This window comes from Malus sylvestris, chromosome 3, assembly GCF_916048215.2.
Source record: "Malus sylvestris chromosome 3, drMalSylv7.2, whole genome shotgun sequence".
Classification (NCBI taxonomy): domain Eukaryota; kingdom Viridiplantae; phylum Streptophyta; class Magnoliopsida; order Rosales; family Rosaceae; genus Malus; species Malus sylvestris.
In genome coordinates, this window is record NC_062262.1 from 34,653,799 (window position 1) to 34,679,943 (window position 26,145).

The 26,145-nt window shown below is 37.0% G+C and overlaps 1 protein-coding gene, 1 long non-coding RNA gene and 1 pseudogene across 2 annotated transcripts in view; 2 read left to right on the forward strand and 1 right to left on the reverse strand.

Moving 5' to 3' along the window:
• Window positions 1-1,898, forward strand: part of LOC126614826 (uncharacterized) — a 2,123-nt gene extending 225 nt beyond the window's left edge. Inside the window, exons 2-4 of the long non-coding RNA XR_007620539.1 lie at window positions 23-144; window positions 906-964; window positions 1,826-1,898. This is a non-coding gene — a long non-coding RNA (uncharacterized LOC126614826). The remainder of the gene's footprint in view (window positions 1-22; window positions 145-905; window positions 965-1,825) is intronic.
• Window positions 1,899-6,678: 4,780 nt separating this feature from the next.
• LOC126614820 (uncharacterized) lies at window positions 6,679-11,014 on the forward strand. Its single transcript, XM_050282492.1, has 4 exons — window positions 6,679-7,709; window positions 9,661-9,868; window positions 10,104-10,233; window positions 10,329-11,014. The coding sequence occupies exons 1-4, from the start codon at window positions 6,796-6,798 to the stop codon at window positions 10,592-10,594; spliced, it is 1,518 nt and encodes a 505-aa protein (XP_050138449.1). The 5' UTR covers window positions 6,679-6,795; the 3' UTR covers window positions 10,595-11,014.
• Window positions 11,015-14,996: 3,982 nt separating this feature from the next.
• On the reverse strand, window positions 14,997-24,147 carry LOC126614821 (sugar transporter ERD6-like 7; annotated as a pseudogene).
• Window positions 24,148-26,145: the final 1,998 nt, after the last annotated feature.

Here is a 26,145-nt window from a genome sequence, read left to right on the forward strand (position 1 = left end):
CACGTGAAATGTTGTGTTTCAGGGAATTCTAAGCTTATAGTGAGCTTAGTTAGTTCCTAAGGAAGCTCGGGGACGTTCGTTTGGAAGGTTTGGACGTCGGGATCGTCAAGTTCAACTTTGGCCGGTTTTGCTTGGATTTTTCCGGTGAGATTTAGATGTTTTTAGAGCTTTAAAGTAGTGTATTGTGATTCTACATGTTTGGGGCTTCAATTTGATATATTATACGAAGAAAATGGTTGAGAAACGAAGGGGAACAAGGCGTTTGAAGTTTGGCTGGAAACCGGCCGCCAGAAAAACCAGTCCGGCGAACCAAGGTTGGGGATGATGCGCGTGGGGGCGCTTGTCCCCGTGCTTGTCCTGGCGCGTGGGGGCGCATGGCACATCAAAAAAAATAATCTAAAAATATTTCGACGTTCGTGACGTCGAGTAGATCACTGTGGTATATTCATATACCCAAATTGAGCACCGTATGAGAAAGTTATTACGATTATTGGTTAGGTGCTTTAAATAACGTTTTATAGTTTTCGCATTTAGGTGAAGATGTGAATTGACGATCCGACCGTTGGATCGTCACCAAACTTTGATACGTTGTAATACGTAATATTTGAGGATTATTGGAACTTACGGATTGGGAATCCGAGTTACGGATCTTCCGGAATTGGAGTTGTAAGTTCATAAAATAAAATGTTAACCGTCACTTAGTTTTGGAAATTGACGGAGATCCGACCGTTGGATGGTAATGAAATTTCAGGATGTTGTCCTAGAGATATATTGTGGACCTCTGGAAGTTATGGATTTAAAATCTGAGTTGCAGATCTTTCGGATCGAACTACGTAGTGATGTGTTTTATATAAGTTATATTCTATCGATATGATTTCTGAGGTTGGATTTGATTATTGTTCTAGGCGGCGATCGTCATGACGCCTTGATGTGTTGTGCTAGGGAGTTGTAGGGCGAACTCCAGGTGAGTGGGCAGTATTTTCTGTATTTACCTATATACTATTGAGTTTTCCCAGAAATTGAATTTAAATGAAAGTATGATTTAAAATGTCATGGATAGATTTATATGAAAAGTATGATTTGAAATGTCATGCATAGAAGTATATGAAAAGCATGAATTGATATATGATGCATATATATATGTGAATTGATGTTGTGGACGCACATGTAAGTATCAGGTGAGTTTTATATTATTCATGTGCATTGTTGATGTGTATATTGTGAATAGCTCATAACCTGCAATCATGGTGTTAGTGCTTATATTATTCACCACACCGCACGCTCGTCTTGAATCCAAGTAGGTGGATGTCGTACAGACCAAGTGAGGGTTCCGGCATGCTAGTCGTATAGATTACTAGATGTGATTCCGACTAGTGGGTGATCTTAGATTATGTGCACAGATGATTGATGAGAGAAGCACTAGAGCGTATTATTACACCATCCATGTCGTACAGACTACTTCAGGTAGTTCCGACTTATCTGCAGTGTAGTGCCGTACAGGTCATCGATGTGACTCCGGTTGGATTGGATGTTGAGCTATGGAATTAACCGTACAGGACCAACTGCAGGGTCTCCGGTTAATTCAACTTTTCAACTATTACATTGATGCATCATTTATTTTGTTTTCGAAATTAAAACATGGCATACTTTCGGGTTTTAAAGAAAAATTGATGATTCGAGATTTATGAAAAGTATTATGTTATTATACTATTTTCTGGGAAAAGTATACAGGTTTTACAGTGAGGGGTTAGAATTATTTTTGGCGAAATGTTTTTGAAAAGCTTGGTTTTACCGACCCACTCAATTTTGTTTTTCGCCCCTCCAGGTTCTTGATAGCAGAGTTTTGGTGGCCACGAGGAATCCAACGGTATTCTGACAGAATTCACAAAAGTAGGACTTACCCTCGAGGGTTTCCATTTTAATAATTGTATTTTAAAAGCTTCCGAACTGTGTAAATGGTTACGTCACTTTCATGTGACGGCCAGCATGCCCTCCTTCGGGACGAGGTGTGTCATTTACTGTTCATTGACTAACACCTTATTAGTTCTCAAATTTTGATTCAAGTCCCTAGCATTAATGTGATAATGAATTTACATGTTTATTATATAATTTTTTTAATATAAAAATTAGTAATTAATTTAGGGTTTAATACTCACACCTCTATTAAACTTCTAATTAATTTTCAATTCAAACATTTCCAAAATAATAAAAAATTAAATTAAATTAAGTTTGTACCTATTAGTTTTTTTTTATATATAAAAAGATTCTCAATTTTTTAATCTTAAATGTACCCATTCATATAATTTTTCAATTTTTTTAATCTTAAATGTACCTATTCTCAAATATATCAATTTGTTATATGTAAAGTGTACCCTTTTTTAATATAAAATCCATTCAAATTTTTTAATCCATGTTTAAACTTATATGGGTACATTCTTTTTCGTTGATTTGAGAATGTATCCATGTTTTGGTACAATAACTTTTTTTGCTAATTTTGGTTAATGTACCCATACATATATGTACACACACACACACACACAATATAATAGAGAGAATAATTTATATTTTATTATTTTTAATCCCATAAATTATGGGTTTTATTTAAAATCTCATTAATATAAACAATTACAAATTTCAATTTTTAATTTTTAATTAAAAAAATATAGTAACTTACATTATTACATTAATATCAGGGACCTCAATCAAAAACTAAAAACTAACAAGGTTTCAATCAAAGAATATTGATAGTTAAGGACCGCATCCAAAGTGTCCCGAAACTTTATTCTAATTCTTAGTAAATATGACTTTTAGACTAAAACCATGAGTAAGATCACAATCTAATTTTAGTCCCTTAATACATTAATCACCTCATTTATTAATTATATTTTGGTGTTTTAATTATTTCTTATTTTTCTTCCTAATCTTAATGTGTTAATTATATTTCATTATAATTATAATTTTTATTTCATTCATCGTAATATATTTTATTGTAAACATTTAGACAAACTAACTTTTGTTACACAATATATCTCGATATACTTTGTCTTCTTCATTTAGGTACATTAAATTTATTATAATACAATTTGGTGTATACATTTAGGTACACATATTTCGCTACATATATTTCGATACAAACATTTTGGTACATTAATTCAATATAATATATTTCGGTACACATATTTAGGTACATTAATTCAATATATATTTTTGTGGTGGTGGTAACTCTGGTGGCATTTGTGGTGGTGGTGGCAAAGGTAGATTATGGTGGTGGTAATGGCAATGATGGTGGTGACAGTTGTGGTGCTAGTGGTGGCGGTGGTGATGGCCGTGGTAGTGGTGACAATGATGATTAATTGCACAATTGATGTAAGGTTAATGGTTCTAGTAGTAGATGGTGACATCCAATGTTCTCTGTTGGAGAGAATGTATGTAGAAAGATAAATAATATAAAGGTCGGTCGTACCCAGTGCACAAAACTCCCGCTTTACGCAGGGTCTGGGAGAGGTGAATGTCGGCTAGCCTTACCCCCATTTATGAAGAGGCTGCTCCCAAGTCTCGAACCCGAGACCTACCCCCATTTAGAAAGATAAATAATATGATTTTCAAAAATTGATTCATTGAAAGCCCAACTCAACTTCATATTAAAACAACCTACAAGTTGCATTTAAAACTTCTGTCTTGGAAGCCATTGTTTTAAAAATAAGCAAAATATTATTTAACTTAAAAGTTAAGCAGTTTTTGGCAAACAAAAAAAAAACACAATACCAACAGGGCCTTAGTGAAGCCAAGATCAGTAGAATTGTAACCGTGTCAAATATTTGACTTGTTATTTCTTGTAACTTAAATTGATAATTTGCTAACATAACATATTTAATAAAAATAATAAGAACGCGATGTTTTTTTTGTATGCGTATACTATACATACGTATACTTCTAAAATAGTGGGCCTTCAGATTTTAAGGAACGATGAGAGCAGGAGCGCACAGGCCCCACACACCACCTCACTCTCATATTACTGGGCTCCACTCCCATCATCCAGCTGCCACTAGTCTTGCACAGAAGAGTTGGATAGGAGGTTGATTGTCAGCCCTTCTATTTCCATACACTTCTCATCCTTTTTTGTTTTGTGTGGTCAGGCCGGTCAAAAGTTTGCCGTTTATTTAAATCACGTCAACATTTTATATTTTTATTATTTTTTGTTTTATTATTTTTATAAAAAATTAATATAAAATATTGACGTGACTTAACCGTAACCACACAAATAGAAGGAGATGTAAAGAGTATGGAGATGAGAGCACAAACAATCCACCTCCAGTTGGATACGCCGGATTTCAGGTGACGTGGCGTTCCCAAAAAGAATCCTACTTGCATGCAATGCATGGCCTGTAGTTGTCGGGTTCTTACTTTTCATATTCCTTTTTCTTTTTCTTTTCCTCAAATAATAATTAATAATTATTTACATTTCTTTTTCTGTCTGTATTTTTGGACCGACGTCGTTACTAAAAAATTAATCTACATTATCTTAGTCTAAATCCCAGACCGAACGACATGTCTCTAGAGTCAAATATACAACTAGGCAGGCTATATATAAACCCTAAATAATCCAAATTTCATCACCATTTCTTTCTTTATATAGAGCAGTTGGGAATAGGATTGTAGGATTTCACCTTCTCCAAACATTTTTGTATGGAATTACAATATAATTACTTTGTATAATTATTTCCCGTGGTGGTTTTGGGCAGGTGCAATAAGCACCTTTGTACAGGGCTTCCAATCTTAAAGTCTCCTAAAAGATGATATCATATGCATATGTACCGGTTTGGAAAATTTTCTGAGTTCTACATGTGAATGCGAGAAATATGGCCTCGATATGCATGAGAAAAATCAGTTTTATGCTTTTAGTTTAATCTTGCCCACTTTGTCTAAATTTTGTTTTTATTTATTTATTTTCATGATTTTGTTTGATGTGGACTATCTCAAGTAATAATACTTCTATTAAATCCTTAGTAAAACAATTATTGACATATAAATTAGCTTTGTAGTAAGAGTTTTTACACGAACCCATTTACTATCTTCTGCACAAGACCCATAATATCTCAGAGGCGAACCTGATTATCTCGTATGTTGAATATAAATGCACGATAAAATTGATATATTTCGTATATGTTAATCTTTTATAATGTTGATTATTTTGGTTTTTATAAAGCTTAGAGCCCATTTAATATTTCTTTTTAGGTTTTGTTGTGAATAAAACATCTTTTTCAACAAACAAAAAATTATGGTATCCATATGTATCTACTCATTTTATAATGCATGAATGAGTTATGTCTCGTTATGGTAGTTATATCTCGTTATGGTACTTTAGTATAATTCTCTACAACAATTTGAGCAGTAGTCTACACTCTGCTTGTGTGCTGAGCTGGACGAGATTGAGCATTTAGAGATGAGCTGGACGAGATTGAGCATTTAGAGATGAAATTAGATTGGCAGGGATTTATAAGACCAAATTTGCAACTCATGTATAAGAATAAGTTAGATAACCCACTCTATTGTGGATTAATAACCCATCATGTCCAGTTCTGTCTATCTCACATTTTGATACAACAAACAACGGATTGGACTTGAGTCTATTTTAATTAATTAATAACAACCTATCTCATTCAGCCCACCAAATAGTGCCTCTATATTTATGCGGTCTATAGAAGTCATCAATAGGGAAAAGGAAAAAAGAATGTGAATGGAACTAGTCCTCCTAATTGATTTGATAATTTTTAAGTGTTTGATTACAGATTTCAAGTTAGAACTCACCATTTTTTCAATTTCATATGCAGAGAAATGAATGCTAAGGAAACTATCTCAATGTAAGACTTTCTATAAACTTTCTACCACCTCATATTTTTAACACAATATTTTATAATGTTGACTCGAGCATTGACGTTAAACTGTGAAGTGACATAGGTCCCACTTTAAGAGAGTTCCCTTAGCATTTCTCATGTAAAGAACTTAGAAATTGAAATGATTTAAATACTCATATTTTAACGTACAAAGAGAACTGAAAAATCAAAATCATTCTAATTTCTAACTTAAATAAGTATAAACTTGTTATAAAGAGAAATACCAAGGAGATTCTCTCAAAAAATTAGGCTCTCTATGAACTCTCCGTCACCTCATCTTTGTGGCACAGTTCTCATGTTAACATTAGAAAACAATGTGCCAAAAAAATGATAAGACGAAGAATCCATAAAAAATCTAACTTTAATCTCATTTGCATTTCTCATAAATTAAACTAAATCACAAATAAAGAATTTAAACTTAACTGCAAAGAAAGCGTATTTGTGTGGGACTTGGATTGTCTGCCCTCCCATTTAGGTGCCCTCCCCGTGCCCTCCTGTTTTGTGTGGTCACGGTTAAGCCACGTCAATATTTTATATTATTTTTTTTATAAAAATAATAAAACAAAAAGAAATAGTAATATAAAATGTTGACGTGGCTTAACCGTGACCACAAAAACAGAAGGGCACGAAGAAGGCACAGAAATTGGAGGGCAGACAATCCACGTCCATTTGTGTGACTAACTTAGGTAAAATCATCCCACCCTTAAAAAATATTCAACCCATGTTTGACTGCCAAGTGTCACCAACCCATTTCACCTCTCACCAAAACTCAAGTCATTAAACTAATCTCTTCCTTCGCACTCCCACAAAATTCATGCCTAACAAACAGCCCTCGCAGAGCCTCAGCTGAAAACAACTCTGCAGCTTTCTTGTCCAATTCCCTCCCTTTAAAAATCCTCATATGCTCTCTCTAACTCCCACCAACAAAAACACCACCACAATGCTCAAACTCCTCAGCAGGAAGCTCCTCCGCCTCTGCTCCCGCCTCCGCTGGCCGCTCTGCCGCCGCTCCCGCCCCAAAGTCGTCATAAAAGTTTTCGGGAAAACAAGCTCCAGAAAATCCCAACCCGAAAATGAAGCCAATGGCACTCATGCGCCGGCGGCAGTACACCCCAATACCGACTTAAAAAAAGAGCGGCCGATTCGGGTGGCGACTTTCAACGCCGCCCTCTTCTCAATGGGGCCGGCGGTTCCCAAAGCCGAGAAATTCGGGAACTTGGACGGCGAAAATGGAGGTAGTAGCTTGACGATGCATAAACACGTCAGTCGAACAAAGTCTTCGGGAAGCGAACGTCCGAAGAGTATTCTGAAACAGAGTCCTCTGCATCCGAATTCGATGAACAACTCGGAGAATCTCACGAAACAGCAGAAGTTTTCGAAATCCAAGTTAAGGGTTTCGATCAATCTTCCGGATAACGAGATTTCCCTGCTGAAAAACCGGCAATTGAGCTTTTCGGAAGGCAGAGCAAAGGAAGATGCTTTCTCTCCCGTGACCGGAAAATCTCCTCTGAGATCGTCGAGTGTGAGGATTTCGGGAGTTTTGAGAAGTGGGGCGACGGCAGATGGAGATTTGTACAGAAGTCATCGGACGGTTCTTGAAGTTTTGAGAGAGCTGGATGCTGATGTTCTGGCGCTGCAGGATGTGAAGGCGGAGGAGGAGAAGGATATGAAGCCGCTGTCAGACTTGGCGGCGGCGTTGGGGATGAATTATGTTTTTGCCGAGAGCTGGGCGCCGGAGTACGGCAACGCCATCTTGTCGAAATGGCCGATTAAGCGGTCCAAGGTCGAGAAAATCTTCGATGACACCGATTTCAGGTAAGAAATTTTCTGCGCAGAATGTTGGTTTATTAAATTATGAACCTCTGTTCTAAAGCCGGACTATTAACTTGACTAAGTAAAATCCTCAGTTTTTTTTTCTTTCTTTTTCATGGTAAAGTAGAAAAATTATCTGTGCAGAACGTTAGTTCTTTAATAAATAAATAAATAAATAAAAATTATCGATGATATATGAACACTTTGTTAGTTAGCGTCTGTTTCATAGCCGCACTATTAATGTTATTTATTAAAAATCCTCTGTTTTTTTTTTAATTTATGTGATAGTGCATGAATATATGTTTTGTGATTGAGATAATGATTATGATGCTTTTATGTTGACTAATTAAAGTGGTCTATTTCCAAAGCAAATCTCTTTTAATTGAATGCAAAGTTTATGGCCCAAACCAAACTTTACAAAAACAAATGTAAAGACATTTTCACTTTTTTTCTTGTTCTTTTTCTTTCATAAAGTCATCAATTATTATAAAGTTCTAAACTTTACTATAAATTACAATCTGAAATTAGTTATTGGCTACAATAATTACATGTATTTAATATAATTATCATGTTAATCATGAGATGATAATTGTCTTAAGGGTAGTTTTTTCCACGAACCTATTTTTACTTCTCATACGTCTCTAAATTTGTAGTCGTCGGATTGAATGAATTGAAAAAATATTAATAGCTAAAAAATAACATGAGTGTGTGATAAATAAAAATAAATGTTGAATAACATTATCCTTGTATTAATACACATATTCACACAAATATTTCTGATTGAGAGATAATAGTTGTATTAAATACATATAAAAATCATGAAATATTTGCCCATATTATAATATGTGCTTGGAATGCCTGCTAGGCTTCTGCTGCCACACAGCCTGTATGTTTGGAATTTTACTTGGCTCTGCAGAGTTGTTTATCAAATTTGGAAATTTTTAATATTTTATTTTGGGGTGACTTGGTATTTAGCTGAAAATAAATCTTAAGTTTTTGAGCGTTTGAACAACTCTAATTTTACGGGAAGAGTATTCGGCCGGCAAGGGGCAATTACATTGGTATATGATCAACTGATCAAACTCACATTTGCATAAAAAATCTTAAGTTTACAGATCTATGTGTTGCTTGAGAATTTAGTTGAGATTGTGCTTGATGGATTGGAATTTGGGACCAGAGAAAGATATTGCTTGTATTATTATCTAGTGATGTTGCTCTTTTGGGAAAGGTTTCAAATGCTGGGAAAATCATTTAAAAAAGTCTTAATCCTACTTAGCTAACCCTAAGCTCCCTTTTAATGAAAGCGAAATATCGCTGTTAACAAGTATTAAAAATGTAAATGTTAGGTGAGGAGTACATAGGTGTCCCTGCAAGTCTGCAATGTAGGTGGATTATGTTAATTAAATAGTTTGCATGATTGAAAAGACAGCTCTCCCCTTAACCGTTTGTGATATATTTTTTGAGAAATGTTAACGGAACTTTCTTAATAATATGACTCTTTATGGATATTCTACTTCATGTTTTTATCATAAATTTTATAATATTTATATGATAATTTACATTAAACTACGAGTTGGCAGAGAATCTAATTTTTTAAAGAGTCTTCTTAACGTTTCTCATATTTTCCTGTTAGCAATGAGAATATCATGATTAGTGCTAAGCTAAATCATTTAAGTGAAAAGTGAAAATAGGCATAAATATGAATGTAGGTCACTCTAGGAAGTACACTCTCTAGCATCTAAGTTAGATGTTTTGTTTAAATGAGAGTAATTTCGAATATTGTCTGTCAATCAAAAATACGTTAACCAAGGTTAGACTAGTTAGTTAAGATAATACGTTAAACTCCTTGCATCTAAGTTGGAGTCTCGTTTCCGTAGTGAAGTTGTTTAGAATATTGTCATGTTAGGCAGAAAGATTAATCAAATTTTCGGTGCTTGATGAAAATGACACACAGGAATGTCCTGAAGGCCACCATTGATGTTCCTGAAGCAGGAGAAGTCAACTTTCATTGCACCCACCTCGATCATCTTGATGAGAGTTGGAGGATGAGGCAGATTCATGCTATAATCCAATCAAGCAATGAGCCCCACATCTTGGCTGGAGACCTCAATTCTTTGGATGAGTCAGACTACTCTCAAGAAAGATGGACTGATATTGTAAAGGTGAGACATGATGACACTTCCAAATTATCAGAAATTATCTGTACAAGACCTCCGGTTTTTGCCAAAAGGACCGATTTTGTACGGATAACACGTCTATACATTTTGTTATTAACATGTAATCTATCAATGTTTTCAACAGTTCGTCATTTAATAAATAAATAAAAAGAACGTCATGTTCAGAGAAGAATTGTACAAATTATGTACCTAACAACGCTTTGATTTGTTTTGGCTGCAGTATTATGAGGATATGGGTAAACCAAGTCCTAAGGTTGAAGTAATGAGATACTTGAAGAGCAAGCAGTACACAGATGCAAAGGACTTTGAAGGAGAATATGAGTCAGTGGTTATGATTGCCAAAGGCCAAAGTAAACCAACCCGAAACCCTAATGTTAACTTGTTACCTGGTTTGAGCTTGAGCGCTATTGTTTTTCTAAATGCATAAATTTGTACCTTAACGCAGGTGTGCAGGGAACATGCAAGTACGGAACGAGAGTAGATTATATATTAGCATCTGCGAACTCACCTTACAAATTTGTTCCTGGATCATACTCAGTGTTTTCTTCCAAGGGGACATCAGATCATCATATAGTAAGAGTTGATGTTGTAAAAGTGGATAATTGTGGTGAAGAAAATAACAGCAGAAGAAGGCAGCTGAAGCAAAAAGTTACCAAGATAACAAACCCTACTTCCCAGTCAAAAGGAATATGGAAAATCCCACATATATGAAAAAAGCGTGCTATCTACACACATCTTTTTACCTTTCATACAATCTTCTCAATTTCCGATCATCAGGTCGAATGAAATGAAGAAGATCAAATGATAGAAATTAACTTAAAATGTGTAAAAGATAAGCGAGGTGTGCAGATAGCACAACCCATATGAAAAAAACATATAGATTAATAATTGACTTTTACTTTTACAGTTTAGATTTAGGGTTTGGTTTGTTGAAGGAAGGGCAGGTTCTGGCTTGGGATCTGCATTTATCTCCTACAGTTAGTAATATATTTTCAGTCTACATGGGTTGTTAGGGATACAACAAGTCAAGGGAAGAGGTGGAATTTGGTGTGGTTGGTTAGCAATTTTTTACTTCTTCAAATTGTACAGCAGAGTGAAAAAGTTACATATTTTGAGAGTGATTTCTTTGTTCTTCGCTTTCTTTTTATTTGCTTCTCATTTTGTTACCCCCAACAATGAATTTTGAAACGCGAATCCACCCTCTTAATTTGGCTTCTGCCACTCTATCGATATGAAGTGTCAAAATTAAATCAAGGACGGACAATGATTTTAAAATGAGCTGAGATAGTTTATACTTGATGTAGAAAACTATAAGAGAACTCGATGGACCATGATTTTAAAATGAGTTGAGATTGGTGCCGGGGGTTGGCACTTATAGGCCGCTATCAATATGGGATAGAGTTTAGTTTTAATCTCAGGAGTCAATCATGGTTGGCCGAACGAAGCATTGCTATTGGGGGTGGGACATTTGTAATCCGCTATCAATTGTGACATAATTTATACTAAAGTCATCACTTTTAACGTAGTAACCCCCTTTAAGAAAAATAAAAAATTTCTCCGTGAGTGCGCCGGGTGCTAAAGCGTGCCGAACTTAGGGTGTTATTTTTCGGTCGGCTACTATTCACCCATTACTATTCCTGTGCTACTATTCATACGCTCCTAAACCCTAAACCATCAATTTTTTTTATTTTATTTTATTTTTTTGTTAATTTTTTTTCCCTTACCATAACCAAACCATACTTCATGTTCTACAAAACGTATTGGCGGTAAAAAAAAATTCTTATAATCCATGTCAAAACACACTCGAAAACAAGGATATAAATATGAATCTATATAAAGTAGGGTAGGAAGGAAAAAAAAATTCAATGGAAAAAGAAAAAAGCAGAAAATAAATAAATAAAATAGAAAATGATACGATCGGTAATATCTACCGATTGTCCACGGTAATGATCACTATAAAAGTAGCGACCTAAATGCATATTAGTCGCTATTATCATACCGATCCTCCCTTTTCAATTTTTTTTCTTTTTTAGTTTTTTATTATTTATTTTTAAAAATTTTCTTTTATTTATCTTACCATAACAACAAACCATCATATTTATGTTCTTCAAAATATATTTTTCCTTGCAAAATTTATTATAATTCATATTTAAACATTTGTCATCAACGATTTAAAAATATTTGAATTTAATAGTGGTTACTCAAATAAATTGGAATAGGAAAAGATTGGTACCATGCTATCGATCCTTGCCCAACCATACATAAATCAACGTTCAATCTATTTATTTTCACCTTCGCCTCACCGTGAAGTTTTGAAAATTAAGATAAGACTTTCCTTTGAGATTTTTGAGGGTGGAACCCCATTTGACAATGTTTTGGGCCTCACTATTATATTTTTCACTTATTTTTTAGTTTTCGGCATAAATAATCTGCTAAATATTCATTTATGACTCAATAAATCGTAAATATGCTTCCAGATGCCTTATAAAGTTTTCCTTAATGCTCACAAAAAAATATTTTTCAAAAATAAAAATATTTGCATTTTTGACAAAAAAAATGTGGATTAACATTCACGATTTTTAGTCGGTTTTGTAAATTCATATATATATATATATCATCATTCAATCTATTTATTCACCTTCGCTTCACCGTAAAGTTTTGAAAATTAATGTAAGACTTTCCGTTGGTATTCTTGAGGGTGAAACCGCTTTTTTATAATGTTTTGGGCCTCCCTACTATATTTTTTACTTACTTTCTTAGTGTTCGGTTTAAATGTTCTACTAAATATACATTTGTTAAGTTTTAAAAATTAGTGTAAGACTTTTCGTTGATATTCTTGAGGATGGAACCCCATTTAGAGCCTAGTGCAAGAGTACAAGTTCCATATCAACTTGGGCCGCCACATAAAAGAAATCAAATGATTGGGTTATCACAAAATTAGTTGGCCCAATTGGAGTAAAAGCAACATACAAAATGCCAACTCTCTCTTTGCACATCGAGAGTACACTCTGTAGTCTGTATCTTTCTTCACACGTGTTAAGTCAGGTGAGATAGAAAAAAAAAAGAAATATATAGTCCGTTAGACCATTTTCAATGAAGATGTCAAATTTTAAATACAAAATTTAAATTTTACGATGGCACATTAACATCTCTTACAGTTTTGTTCTCCATCCGATAACCGCCACTGCCACTAAGATCAACACCATCACAGCAGCCAACTGAACACAGTGGATAAATCTATACATATATACAATACAACGCCGGATTAAAATCCCAACCAACAAAATCAGAGCTGATCTGGCACAAAACGAAAGGAAAAGATCAAGTCTCAGAGGTAGATATGCGCTTACCTCGAGCCTCAGCCAGCGATTCGCAGCCCTTGATTGAAACGCACCGTACGGAGATTACCGGAGAGGTAAATGCGATGAGGGCTTGGAAATGCAAAAACATGGACAAAGGAAGGAGGAATGACAACCTGAGATGAGGATACAAAGTACTGTGCTCAAAGAACCTGAGATGCAAAAAACAGGGATGAAGGAAGGAGGAAAGAGAAAGAAAGTGGAGGAGAGAAGAAAACAATAAAAAATTAATTAAAAAAACGTAGAATAATTAATTAAAAAATATTTGAAGCTGCTGTCAAATTTGACAGCAAGAGATAGAAATGTTATTTCATGTCATGCCATATCATATTTGGCTTCTCGATTGAAAAACATTGTTGCTGTCTTTTATTATCATTATTGTTGATTTAGATATTTTGACATCTTCTTTGGAGATGCTCTTATAGCTAAGTTTATTTTCAATACTTGAAGCATTATACTAAATACGGCCTTGAATGTTTCAATATTACCTTTTGGTTTAATGTCGGGTATCCAAAACTGTCTACGCCTTATTACGAGAAAAACTTACGTAAAAGCGACTATCATATTCCACATCTTTTATCTTAGTCTCATTCAACCTCATACTAATTCCTTTGACCAAAAAAAAAAAAAAAAAAACCTCATACTAATTCCGATAAAAAACTGATCTAATAAGTGAGTTTATTGAAAAAAAAACCTCATACTAATATCTCTCTGGTTTCTCGTATCGTGAAAAGATAAATGGTTCTTCAACCCAATTGCGCAAATATTTATAGCGATTTTGGTTCGTCCCTCCTGGTTCAAACATGAATTATATCGGTTTGGACTTTCCTAATCAGTTAATTTACTCTCCTATTTAAATTTGGAAAGCTGTTAATGAATTGTTAGCACCACATTAATTAATAAAACAACATTAATTGACCAAATTAATTGCAAACGTATTGGCCAAAGCAGATGTGGAGTGTCCAGTATGTATGTACTCCGAGTTGTTTTTCATTCTGTTCAATCGTTGGTGGGGTTTTGAGGGGGAGGGAAGAAAGGGGAGGAGCAGTCTTGAACTCGGATGAGGAAGTATGTATTTCGAGTTTGGATCTCAATTCCCGTACTTTTTTTTTTCTTTTCGAAACATACTTCTTGTTTTGATAGAATGTACGATATCTATTAAGATGCCGATAAAATACGTACATAAGGATTTTATAATATCGCTTACATGATAGTGTACCCCCTGCAAAACTCTACAGAAAAACTTGTATAGGGTCACCCCTAAATTTTCAAAAGCATCTATTGACTTTACTCAAAGTCATTCGTAGGGAAGTTCCCTCTATCGTTGTACTAAAAAAGTTGAAGGTATATGTAGAAGTTGATGAGGGATGCATGTTGTATACGCAGGAGAAAATAGAGGAGTCGGTTGTACTTCTTAGGAGGTGTTGTTCCTCCCTTGAGGATGGTTTGGGAGGCATTTACAAGGTCCAGAGAGATAGAGGTGAAGCAGGCCTTTTGCTGTGCTGTTAAGTCCGGTAGCTTTGACGGACTATCACAGGTAGCCGTCGGGAATGGAGCACCAGCTAGTCGATAGAAACCACCCAAGATCATAAGAAATCGTGACATTGTTCGGTTGCTTGAAGAATCTGCTCTTGTTACGATTTCATAATTTCTTGATGGGGAAGATAATTCAAGGTTTACTCTTGGCAGGGAGTCCGATTACTGCATGATATATCATCATGAACCCCAAATTGAAGATATAGTGTACAAATACATTGTTGAAAAAACAAATTTTGTAATATTTTTTCGATAATCAGGATGTCTGCAACTCGGAGTTTCTGACCTTGTTTATATTCTGGTTCTTGTTTATTTACCGCTCTTGCGCGGTAAATAAAAGCTATATATGTTAGAACAAATACAGTTCTGTCATGAATCAATTTAACTATCTAAAAAAAGCAGCTGTGGATCATCTTGTGGTTTCGAAATCTTCCATCTACCAGGTGGCTGGACTAATCTACCAAAATTTTCAATGTGAATTTCGGACATAGGTTGCTCTTCATTTCTCTGGTTCTTTCAGTTGTTAATTTCTCCTTGGATTTGTTCCAGGGTTTTTCCCTTTGTTTCAGGCACAACCGCAATCACGAACAACACAGCTAGAACATTGATCACTGCATACAGAAGGAATGTACCTGAAATCACACACAAGTAAGTTAATAACTTTGCTTTATAACCTGTAATTACCAACTATCATGTATATTCGGATAAAAAGGGCGACCCAAGCCACCAAGGCTCCCCCGCTTTGTGAGGATCGAGGGAAATAAGAAAGGAAAATGGTTATTCTATTTACCATAGGAGTTCCAACTCATAAGAAAGTTGAAAGTGTAGGAACACAGCCATGCACCGACCCAGTTCACTAGCGTTGTTAAGCTTCCGGCCTGTCCTTTAATGTTTATAGGGAATATCTGCAGAAGATAGAATGTTTCTTTGGATTTGTGACATGATCAAGACAACGACTGACAGAGAAATGAGTAAATATTGCGAATCTGATATACCTCTGACATTATAACCCATGGAACTGCTCCCATTCCGATTGAAAAAGATCCTATAAAGATCTGAATGCAGAAACTAACTGTTATTTAAGAATGTAAGGAGAAGAAAAAAACATGAAAAGTTAAAACCGATCTACATGGATAATATGAGATGAATGAGTTACTTACCAATATGCCTGCTACAGAAAATATGGGAGCTGCATCGAATGCCAATTCATGAACCTGGTAAACAAAGAGCTCTCTTGTCATTGTTTTGTTGGATAAAGCACGGAGATAAGGTCAATGTTCAAGGATTACCTTCAGAAAGAATGAAATGGCAACGAGGACACAGCCAAGTATCAACCCTGATGCAGAAGCCTAGAGTGAATTGGAAAAAGTTAAACTTACGCGTATGGATGGGAATCTGTTTCATAAAGTTCTCAAGAATTAAAACTGTGCTCTAATTTACCAAAATTAGAGGCTTTCTTCCCGCTTTATCCATTACGGCTGCACCAAGGCCAGTTACGACAACCTGTAGATCAGAACCAGATCAAGATGCTCCTAATTGAGAGAAATTGAAACATTCCAAGAGCTGTCACATTAAGAATGTAGAACCTGAAGAATGGCGTAGGTTATAGTTCCGACGTTAGGAGAAAATCCTGAGGTGGTTTAGATAGTCTTTAGCTTTTGATTGTAGAAAGAAGAATATATATTTTTAAGTGAGTGGTTCAATTTGCACTCAGGAAAATGAAAGAGATACAGACGAGTATATTGAAGTTACATATATACCTGATTGCTCAAAAATATCACTGACATAGAAGCAGACCCCATTGATTCCGCCCAATTGCTGACAGACCATCAACCCGACTGCAATCTGATAAGATAAATATTATAGCAAAGAAAAGTTTCAACTCAAAGGGAAAGAACAATAAAATTGATGTACACATGGTGTAGGGAGAAGTTCTTACAATGACCGAGCGCAAGTATCTCCTTTGAAACAAATCAATTTGGCTTGAGGGAACCGATCAAGAGTTGTGATATACTCCTGCCAAGGTATTACACTGTATTGCTTGAAATGCATGATCTTCGAAACGCTCTAACATATTGTCAGTATGGTTTAGGAGATGGAGTGCAGGAATTAAATATAAGAACCTGGATTTCTGCTGCTTCATCAGATATGTCAGCGTCTCTGCCGCGAAGTTTCTGCAGTGCAACTTCAAACTCTTTCTGGCGTCCTGTCTTTGCCTACATCCATGACGAAATCATAATGTATGTCTTCATTTTACTGAATGTTTTCCATCATATAGACAGCAAAATGAAAAAGAGTACTTTCTTACCAACCATCTTGGAGACTCGGGAATGAAAAAGAGACCGAAAATGATCACAGCACAGGGAACAATTTCTGCAATCGTCGCACATGTGAGAACTCCGCCACTTAATTACATATCATAGGGTATTCTAACTCAAAGCACATTTTGTCTAAGAAATTCACCGATTATTGCTAAAGCCCTCCAATGTACTACTACCCCGAAAATGAAGGAAAAGGACACTCCAGTAACGATCATTAACTGTAAATACGCATTAGGTAGCATTAGTTGTGGTCCAAACACGTGTGTAGGTATCACGGATTTCATTTCTTATTACATGTTTACCTGATTTACAGCAGTTAGTCTTCCTCGAAGATTTTTGGGCGCAATCTCAGCTACAAAAACAGGTACCTTATCAACCACCCGATATTGCATCAGACTAGGTCAATAACATGTGTGGTTCTTTAAATAGTCATGTTTTGGTCTCACAAAATACTCAAATGCAGAGGAGGGTGATAACTCACAATGTACGAAAATGCTCCACTTCCGTACCCAGTTGCCACTCTCCCGATGTCCAGAGACAAAGCCCCCTTCAACAGAAAATGATGAAGAACACGAATAAGGTCGAATATTTACTTAGAAGGTAAAAGCACAAAGAAATTCCGGCAGTAAAATTAGTACAAACCTTAGAGAAGTAAATAGCAAGCCAGCCTGCAACACAGAAAACACAGGACATTCTCAAGGCCTGCATACGAGTTTACAGTATAGATACTGTTAGTTAAACAGAATTAGGTAGTCTCCTGTATATTTGACATAATTTCCCAACTCGTACCCCTTTTCGACCTAGAAAATCAGTGATCGGCCCGATTGTGATAGCACCTATCATTGCACCAAATGTCAAAATGGAGCCAAACATTGCATACTGCATACAGATGCACAGGAAGAGAAGTATTTTCAGTTGTTGAAAATCCAGAAGATTATGATGCAGAATGTTACATTTTTGTTTCTTGAATCGAAAATTTCACCCTATATTTACAAGTAGCGTCTCAGGGATCGAAAGCAATGGTTCGACAGCCTTGAACCAAATGAAACGTCACAATGCATGTTCTCATTCATTCACTACATTACCATGCATGCATTTCGAGTCCTAATCACCTTCATACCTCTGCTAACGATAAACCGAGATCATTCATGATGCCAGATTGAGTAGGCGACGAGTAACCAACCTGGAAGAAGTCATACAAACACTGTCAAAACCGAACAATATCAAAACGACTTGACTGTCAGAAGATTGCAACAAAAGCTGAATACATCATCCTAAGCACTTACACCGCATCCGAATTCATAAGAGCCGCAGACTGCAACAAATGTGCTGAGGTAAACCATCCATTGATCACCTTTGGCGCTTCCATGACCTGATCCATCTCCATCAGCCGCGTTCACTGCCCTCACCAGCGGCTCTCGTACCTGTTAGGAATGTCGGTACTACAAGATAGAGAATGCACAAGGTAAAGTAGAAAATGGACGCCAAGAATTTATGTGGTTCGGCAATTTATGCCTACGTCCACCAAACAAGGAATCTTCACTATATGAAAAAAAAAAGATGAATACAACAAGAGTAGTCTTACCAAGCCAAAGACAAGGCTTGATGGATACAAGAAAGTATAACACACACTTTCTATCACTCTAAACTTCACTCACACAATGTGTAGTGGAACACTCTCACTCTCACTCTTGGAGTGGAACTCTAGCTTTGGACTTGATCCTTTGCTACTCACTCTTAGTTCTCTATTGGTTACATCACACCCATATTTATAGGTGAGGGCTTGGCATTCTACTAGTTTCTAGTTCCTTCTTCAAACCTCTAGTATAGAAAAATCTAGACTAGCCACATACTTGTAGCTTCTAGATCTTTCCATTTGCAACCAAGGAAGCTAGTACTCTCTAGCTTCTTCCATCAACTTAATAACATGCTAGAATTGTCTAGCAAGCTCCAGCCTCATCTCTTGCTTACTAGAATAATCTAGAACATTGATCATGGGCTGGACCATATACCAACAATCTCCCCCTCCAGTCCATGAGGGAGGAATTCCGATCATGACTCCAAGTTACCTGGAGTTCATCCCAGCAGCTTTAATGCAGAATTCCAACTTTGATTTTGTGACTACCTTTGTCAACATGTCTGAAGAATTATTATCGGTATGAATCTTCTTCAGCTGCAGCAACTTGTTCTCGATAGCGTCTCTAATCCAGTGATAACGAATATCAATGTGCTTAGTGCGTGAATGATATGTAGTGTTCTTGCTCAAGTCCAGAGCACTCTGACTATCACAATAAATGCCATAATCACTTTGCTTCAAACCCAACTCTTGGAGAAACTGTTTCAGCCACAACAACTCCTTGCATGCTTCTGTAGCGGCTATGTATTCAGCCTCGGTTGTGGACAAAGCAACACACTTTTGCAACTTGGATTGCCAAGACACGGCTCCCCCGGCAAAAGTGAACAAGTACCCAGATGTAGATTTTCTACCATCCAGGTCACCTCCCATGTCAGCATCTGTAAATCCTTCCAAGATTGGTTTGGAACCGCCAAAGCACAAGCACATCTTAGAAGTCCCCTTCAAATATCTGAGAATCCACTTAACGGCTTCCCAGTGGTCCTTCCCTGGATTAGAGAGAAACCTGCTCACCACACCTACTGCATGAGCAATATCTGGTCGTGTGCACACCATTGCATACATGATACTTCCTACTGCTGAAGAGTAGGGAACAACTGCCATTTTCTCCTTTTCTTCATATGTTTTTGGACACGACTCTTTGCTCAACTTGATATGATTGGCTAAAGGTGAGCTTACCGGTTTGGCTGCTTTCATGTTGAACCTTTCAAGCACCCGTTCAACATACTTTTCTTGTGACAGCCACAACTTCTTGGATTTTCTGTCACGAATTATCTCCATGCCCAAAATCTGCTTGGCTGGCCCTAAGTCCTTCATGTCAAAGGACTTAGATAACTCTTCTTTGAGCTTTTTAATCATAGAAGCATCTTGTCCGACAATCAACATGTCATCAACATAAAGCAATAAGATGATGAATGTACCTCCAGAAAATTGTTTGATATAGACACAAGAGTCAGCATGAGTTCTCTTGTACCCATTACTCACCATGAATGAGTTGAACTTCTTATTCCACTGTCTCGGAGCCTGCTTAAGACCATATAAACTTTTCTTGAGCTTGCACACCAAATTTTCTTTACCTTTGACTTCAAAGCCTTTGGGTTGCTCCATGTATATCTCCTCTTCTAAATTGCCGTGGAGAAATGCAGTTTTAACATCTAACTGCTCGAGCTCAAGATCCATGCTTGCTGCCATACCAAGGATAACTCGAATGGAAGTCATCTTCACCACCGGTGAGAAAATCTCATCAAAGTCAACTCCTTTCTTTTGACCAAAACCTTTGACAACCAAACGAGCCTTGTACCTTGTCATGTTGTTGTCTCTTTTCAATTTGAACACCCACCTGTTTTTCAATACTTTCCTGCCCTTTGGAAGCTCCACCAGCTCATAGGTATCATTCTTTGATAAGGAATCCATCTCCGACTCCATTGCCTTCATCCATTTGTCACTGTCGTTATGAGCTCTGGCCTCCTCATATGTTTCGGGCTCTCCATAATTAGTCAACATGATATACTCTGATGAAGAATACTTGGTAGACGGTCTTCGACTTCTGATGGATCTTCTGACCTGATCTTCATTCTCTTGTAGGGCTGAAGGCTCCCCCTGATTGGGTTCTCCTTGAATATGCTCTTCTTGACTAGGCTCCCCCTGATCAGCAATCTCATGGTTTGGCACATCTTGATCAGGCTCCTCTTGATTAGCATTATCTGATTCTGCAGGCACTTCATTGGCAGTTGCTTCAGGGATGTCATCGTGACTTTCTTCATCTGAAGCTAATGGATCAACTCCTCTGACTGCGCCATCTGGTTGTGCCTCTTTATCCGAATCCCCAATTGTTTGTTCTTCATAAAAGACCACGTCTCTACTTCGGATAAACTTCTTCTGGTATGGGTCCCATAATCTGTAACCAAAATCTTCACCGCCATAACCAAGAAAGATGCACGGTGTAGCTTTGTAGTCTAACTTCGATCTCTGCTCTTTGGGCACATGCACAAAAGCTTTGCAACCAAACACCTTCAGATGAGAGTAAGACACATCATTACCAGTCCATACTCTCTCTGGAACATCAAGACCTAATGGTACTGATGGAGATCGGTTGATCAAATAGCAGGCTGTCCTTACAGCTTCACCCCAGAACTGCTTAGATAACTTTGCAGTCCTCAACATACACCTGACTTTCTCCATGATGGTTCGGTTCATTCTTTCAGCAACACCGTTATGTTGTGGAGTTCCAGGAACTGTCTTCTCATGACGTATGCCATGTTTTACACAATACTCTCTAAACTGGTGAGATGTGTACTCGCCGCCGTTGTCGCTACGAAGGCACTTGAGAGGTTTCCCAGTTTCCCTCTCCACCATGGCATGGAACTCCTGGAATGTCTGAAACACCTGGTCTTTGGATTTCAACAAATACACCCACACCCTTCGTGAAGCATCATCAATATAAGTAACAAAATATTTATTTCTTCCAAGTGACTCGACTTCCATGGGACCACACACATCTGAATAAACAAGATCTAACAAGTTTCCTTTCTTTGTAGATGGAACAGAAAAACTAACTCTTCTTTGTTTTCCGAATAAACAATGCTCACAAGAGTTTAACGACGTACCTTCGGTAAAGGGAATGTGAGACTTCTTTGCCAAAACTTGTAGGCCTTTCTCGCTTATGTGGCCTAGCCTCTTATGCCATAAGTCTAGAGATGAGTCCTCCACAGCATTCAACTCACCTTTCAAAACCTTGGCATTTGACCGGTACAACGTACAACAAAGTCGTGCTCTTGCTACCACCATTAAGCCTTTAGTAAGCTTCAATTTTCCTTCGCCAATATGGTGATAATATCCTTGTCGATCAAGGGTACCGATGGATATCAGATTGAGACGTATATCAGGAATATGTCTCACATCTTTCAACATCAATTGGCAGCCGAGATTAGTTCTTAGACATATATCACCAATTCCAAGAATTTTGGAATAGCTTTCATTCCCCATCTTCACTATGCCAAAGTCACCTTCTTTGTATGTACTGAAGAACTCCCGTTTGGACGTAGCATGGAAGGAAGCTCCATTGTCAAAGATCCATTCAATGTCTCTGTCAGAGTTGCCCATATGCAGACATTCACCAACAGACAATATTTCTGGTACATCACCACATATGACAGCAGTGGTATTGCCAGTATCATCTTTCTTCTGATTGTTTCCTTCCCTTTGCTCTCTCTTCCAAACTCGACAATTTTTCTTCATATGGCCTTCTTTGCCACAGTGGTGGCATGCACCCCTGAACTTTGACTTGGATCGGCTAGGACTCCTGCCATGACCTCTAGGCCCTCTACTTTTGCTTCTTCCGCGGTTCTCTGTGACAAATACTTGGCTGCTATCTGTGCCAGAAGTCTTTCTCCTTGTTTCTTCATTGAGCATGCTATTTTTAACATTATCAAGAGTAAGAACACCATTAGAAGCAGAGTTACTTATACTCACCACAAAGGTCTCCCAACTGTCTGGCAAGGATCCAAGTAACAAGAGCGCTTGTAGCTCGTCCTCGATCGTCATTTTCATAGTAGCCAACTGGTTGATGATATTCTGGAAATTGTTCAAGTGTTCTGCTACACTTAAACCATCCTTGTACTTCACATTGATGAGCTCTTTGATCAAGAAGGCTTTCTTGGCTGGGGTCTTCTTCTCGAACAAGGACTCAAGCTTCGTCCAAAACTCGCGAGCATTGGTTTCATTAGACACATGGTGAAAAACACTATCATCCACCCATTGTCTAATTGTGCCAATAGCCTTGCGATTCATCTTCTTCCACTCGGCATCGGACATGCTCTCGGGCTTAGCGGCATCTCCTTCAATTGGCTCATGCAAATCCTTGCAATAGAGAATGTCCTCCATCCTTGGCTTCCATGTTACCCAATTGGAGTTGGTGAGTTTGATCATAGTGCCACTTCCTTCCATCTCGTAGTACGAGCCAACCGGGCTCTGATACCACTTGTTAGGAATGTCGGTACTACAAGATAGAGAATGCACAAGGTAAAGTAGAAAATGGACGCCAAGAATTTATGTGGTTCGGCAATTTATGCCTACGTCCACCAAACAAGGAATCTTCACTATATGAAAAAAAAAAGATGAATACAACAAGAGTAGTCTTACCAAGCCAAAGACAAGGCTTGATGGATACAAGAAAGTATAACACACACTTTCTATCACTCTAAACTTCACTCACACAATGTGTAGTGGAACACTCTCACTCTCACTCTTGGAGTGGAACTCTAGCTTTGGACTTGATCCTTTGCTACTCACTCTTAGTTCTCTATTGGTTACATCACACCCATATTTATAGGTGAGGGCTTGGCATTCTACTAGTTTCTAGTTCCTTCTTCAAACCTCTAGTATAGAAAAATCTAGACTAGCCACATACTTGTAGCTTCTAGATCTTTCCATTTGCAACCAAGGAAGCTAGTACTCTCTAGCTTCTTCCATCAACTTAATAACATGCTAGAATTGTCTAGCAAGCTCCAGCCTCATCTCTTGCTTACTAGAATAATCTAGAACATTGATCATGGGCTGGACCATATACCAACAGTACCTCCCGCGCAGCGTACTTTGATTGATCTTCAACGGCCATGTCTGCCTGATTATATGACTCTCCGGTATGTTTATGAATCTGTACAAATGTCAAAAGGAAGGAAGATCCAAACCGAGGTCAGAAGGGATGTACAAAATTTCTAAATTTTCGACGAAAATATCATTTTCGAGCTTCTAAGTTTGATCTGAACTGCCACTTTGATGACATTATTTTGTTTCTGTTTAACAAGTTTGAACAAAGGAGGTCAAAATTAGGCAATTCTGGTGCTCAATTAGTTAAAAACTTGACTTGCTCAAAAGATTGCTACTGGTTCTGTTGCCGTTTTGATTAGATCCTTGTCGTTTGCATGCAAATAAAATTATCATGACAGAGTTGGATAACGATAAAAAATAAAAAAAATAAAAAGAAATAAAAAGTCGATTTCTTCAATGTCCATGATCCGAGGGACAAGATAGGAGAAACGTATCTACGAGACTGCAACAGGATGACATTAACGGTATCTCAAGTCAATCACGCGCATATTATGTGTTTAATTTCCTTCATAATAGCAAGTGTTGATTGACATAAAATACTGTCACAATGATATTCTTGTTGCACATAAGTTACCCTACCAGCATAAGCTCATAATATAATTCATTTCATTTCCTTTTCTCACTCTCATATGTGAAAATTGATTTTCTGGATCATTAATGATCATTTTCACAAGGATTTTTATCGCAAATGGTCTTTGAGATTTAATCGAACTCCTTATTTTGATCATTGAGGTTCAAAATCAATTAATGTGATCCTTGACATTAATTGTCGAACAACAATCCGAAAGCAAAAAATGGATCATCAAACCCTAATTCCTGTATGGGAAATGACATTTGGGGGAGATTGAAGAAACTAAAATCTCGATTTCTTAAGATTGAGTTAAATCTTTGTATGTAGAAAAAATGGCTGAAACTATCAATTTACAAATCTCATTGCCGAAATGATCTCTTTTCATTATTCTATCTACATGTCGTCAATATTTAATTTTAATCAGTTCAGCAATCGAACTCATAAAAATGATAATTTCAGCCGGTTTCCCTACTATTCAAGCACTTACACAGGATCCAGATTCTAAAGAGCCACAAACTGCAACAATTGTTTAAAATTGAGTAAAGCTATAAGACCCGCCAAGATCTTGAAATGAATTTCACAAACGATTAATGCGGAATACGTAAATTACATACCTTGAATATTAGCTGTCAAATGTCATCTACAATCTCCATCTTGATCGATCCATAGACAAGCCATCTATGTGTAGGAAATTAGGCTTTCTCCCTCTAGCCTTGTTTGCACGTTGAAAACCCTAATACGTGTTGTTCATTAATGTACACATTAGATGGGTATGTGCACTATTATAGGCAGAGAAATGACCCATTTCCTATTAAAGCCCATTATCAATTACCACCCTTCACGGTAATAAAGCAGGAAACCAATTCTCATAATTTGAACAATAGGATTGCTTCCATAACAAATTCATTAAACCGAATATATCACACATGGATCATGTCTTTTGGACCACACTAGAATATTGAAATATTCTTACACAAATGTGCTGAGATAAACCATCCATTGATCCCCCCTGCTGCTTCCATCTCCACCGTCCATTTTATTCACCACCACCCTCATGAGTGGCTCTCTTACTCCCTCCTGCACATCCCTCCTTACATCCTCTTTGATGGCCTTGTCTGCCTGCCTGGATTATATAAACTCGAAACGTCGCGATGAACTTGTATAAAATGGCAAAGAGAAAACGATTCCAAGCGATGGGTTTTGTAAGCAAGAAAAATCAAATAATGAAAACCAGAAAAGAAAATCTTTATCCAAAAACATCTTGTAAATTTAATTATCTGAACTTGTAAAAGTTTGATCTGTTTAGATTGTTTCTTACTGACAGTGCCTTTGTTGATTTGAAGTGTCTAACAAAGAGTCTAACAAAGAGCTAAAAGTGAGCAAATATTGAGGTCAGGTAGTCATAAACTTGACAAGGAGAGATGCCCGCTGTACCGGGCACCCACTGTCATAATACAAGTGATTGAATTCTTAAACAAAAAACTTTCAACCATTTATATTATGATATTTAGTGTATTGGGATGTGTTTTCAGTACACTGAAAAATTTCTCCTTGACAAGGCATTGTTCGTCTTTTTGCATGTCACACGTGGACAATTTTCAGCGAGATGTGGGAGTGCGTACGGCTGTTGGGCACAACACATGAATGTATAGGCTAAGGATATTTTAAGCTCTTATGCTAGACTTCCATCCTTCGATAAGATATGCTCTCGATAGGTTCATATAATTATTATT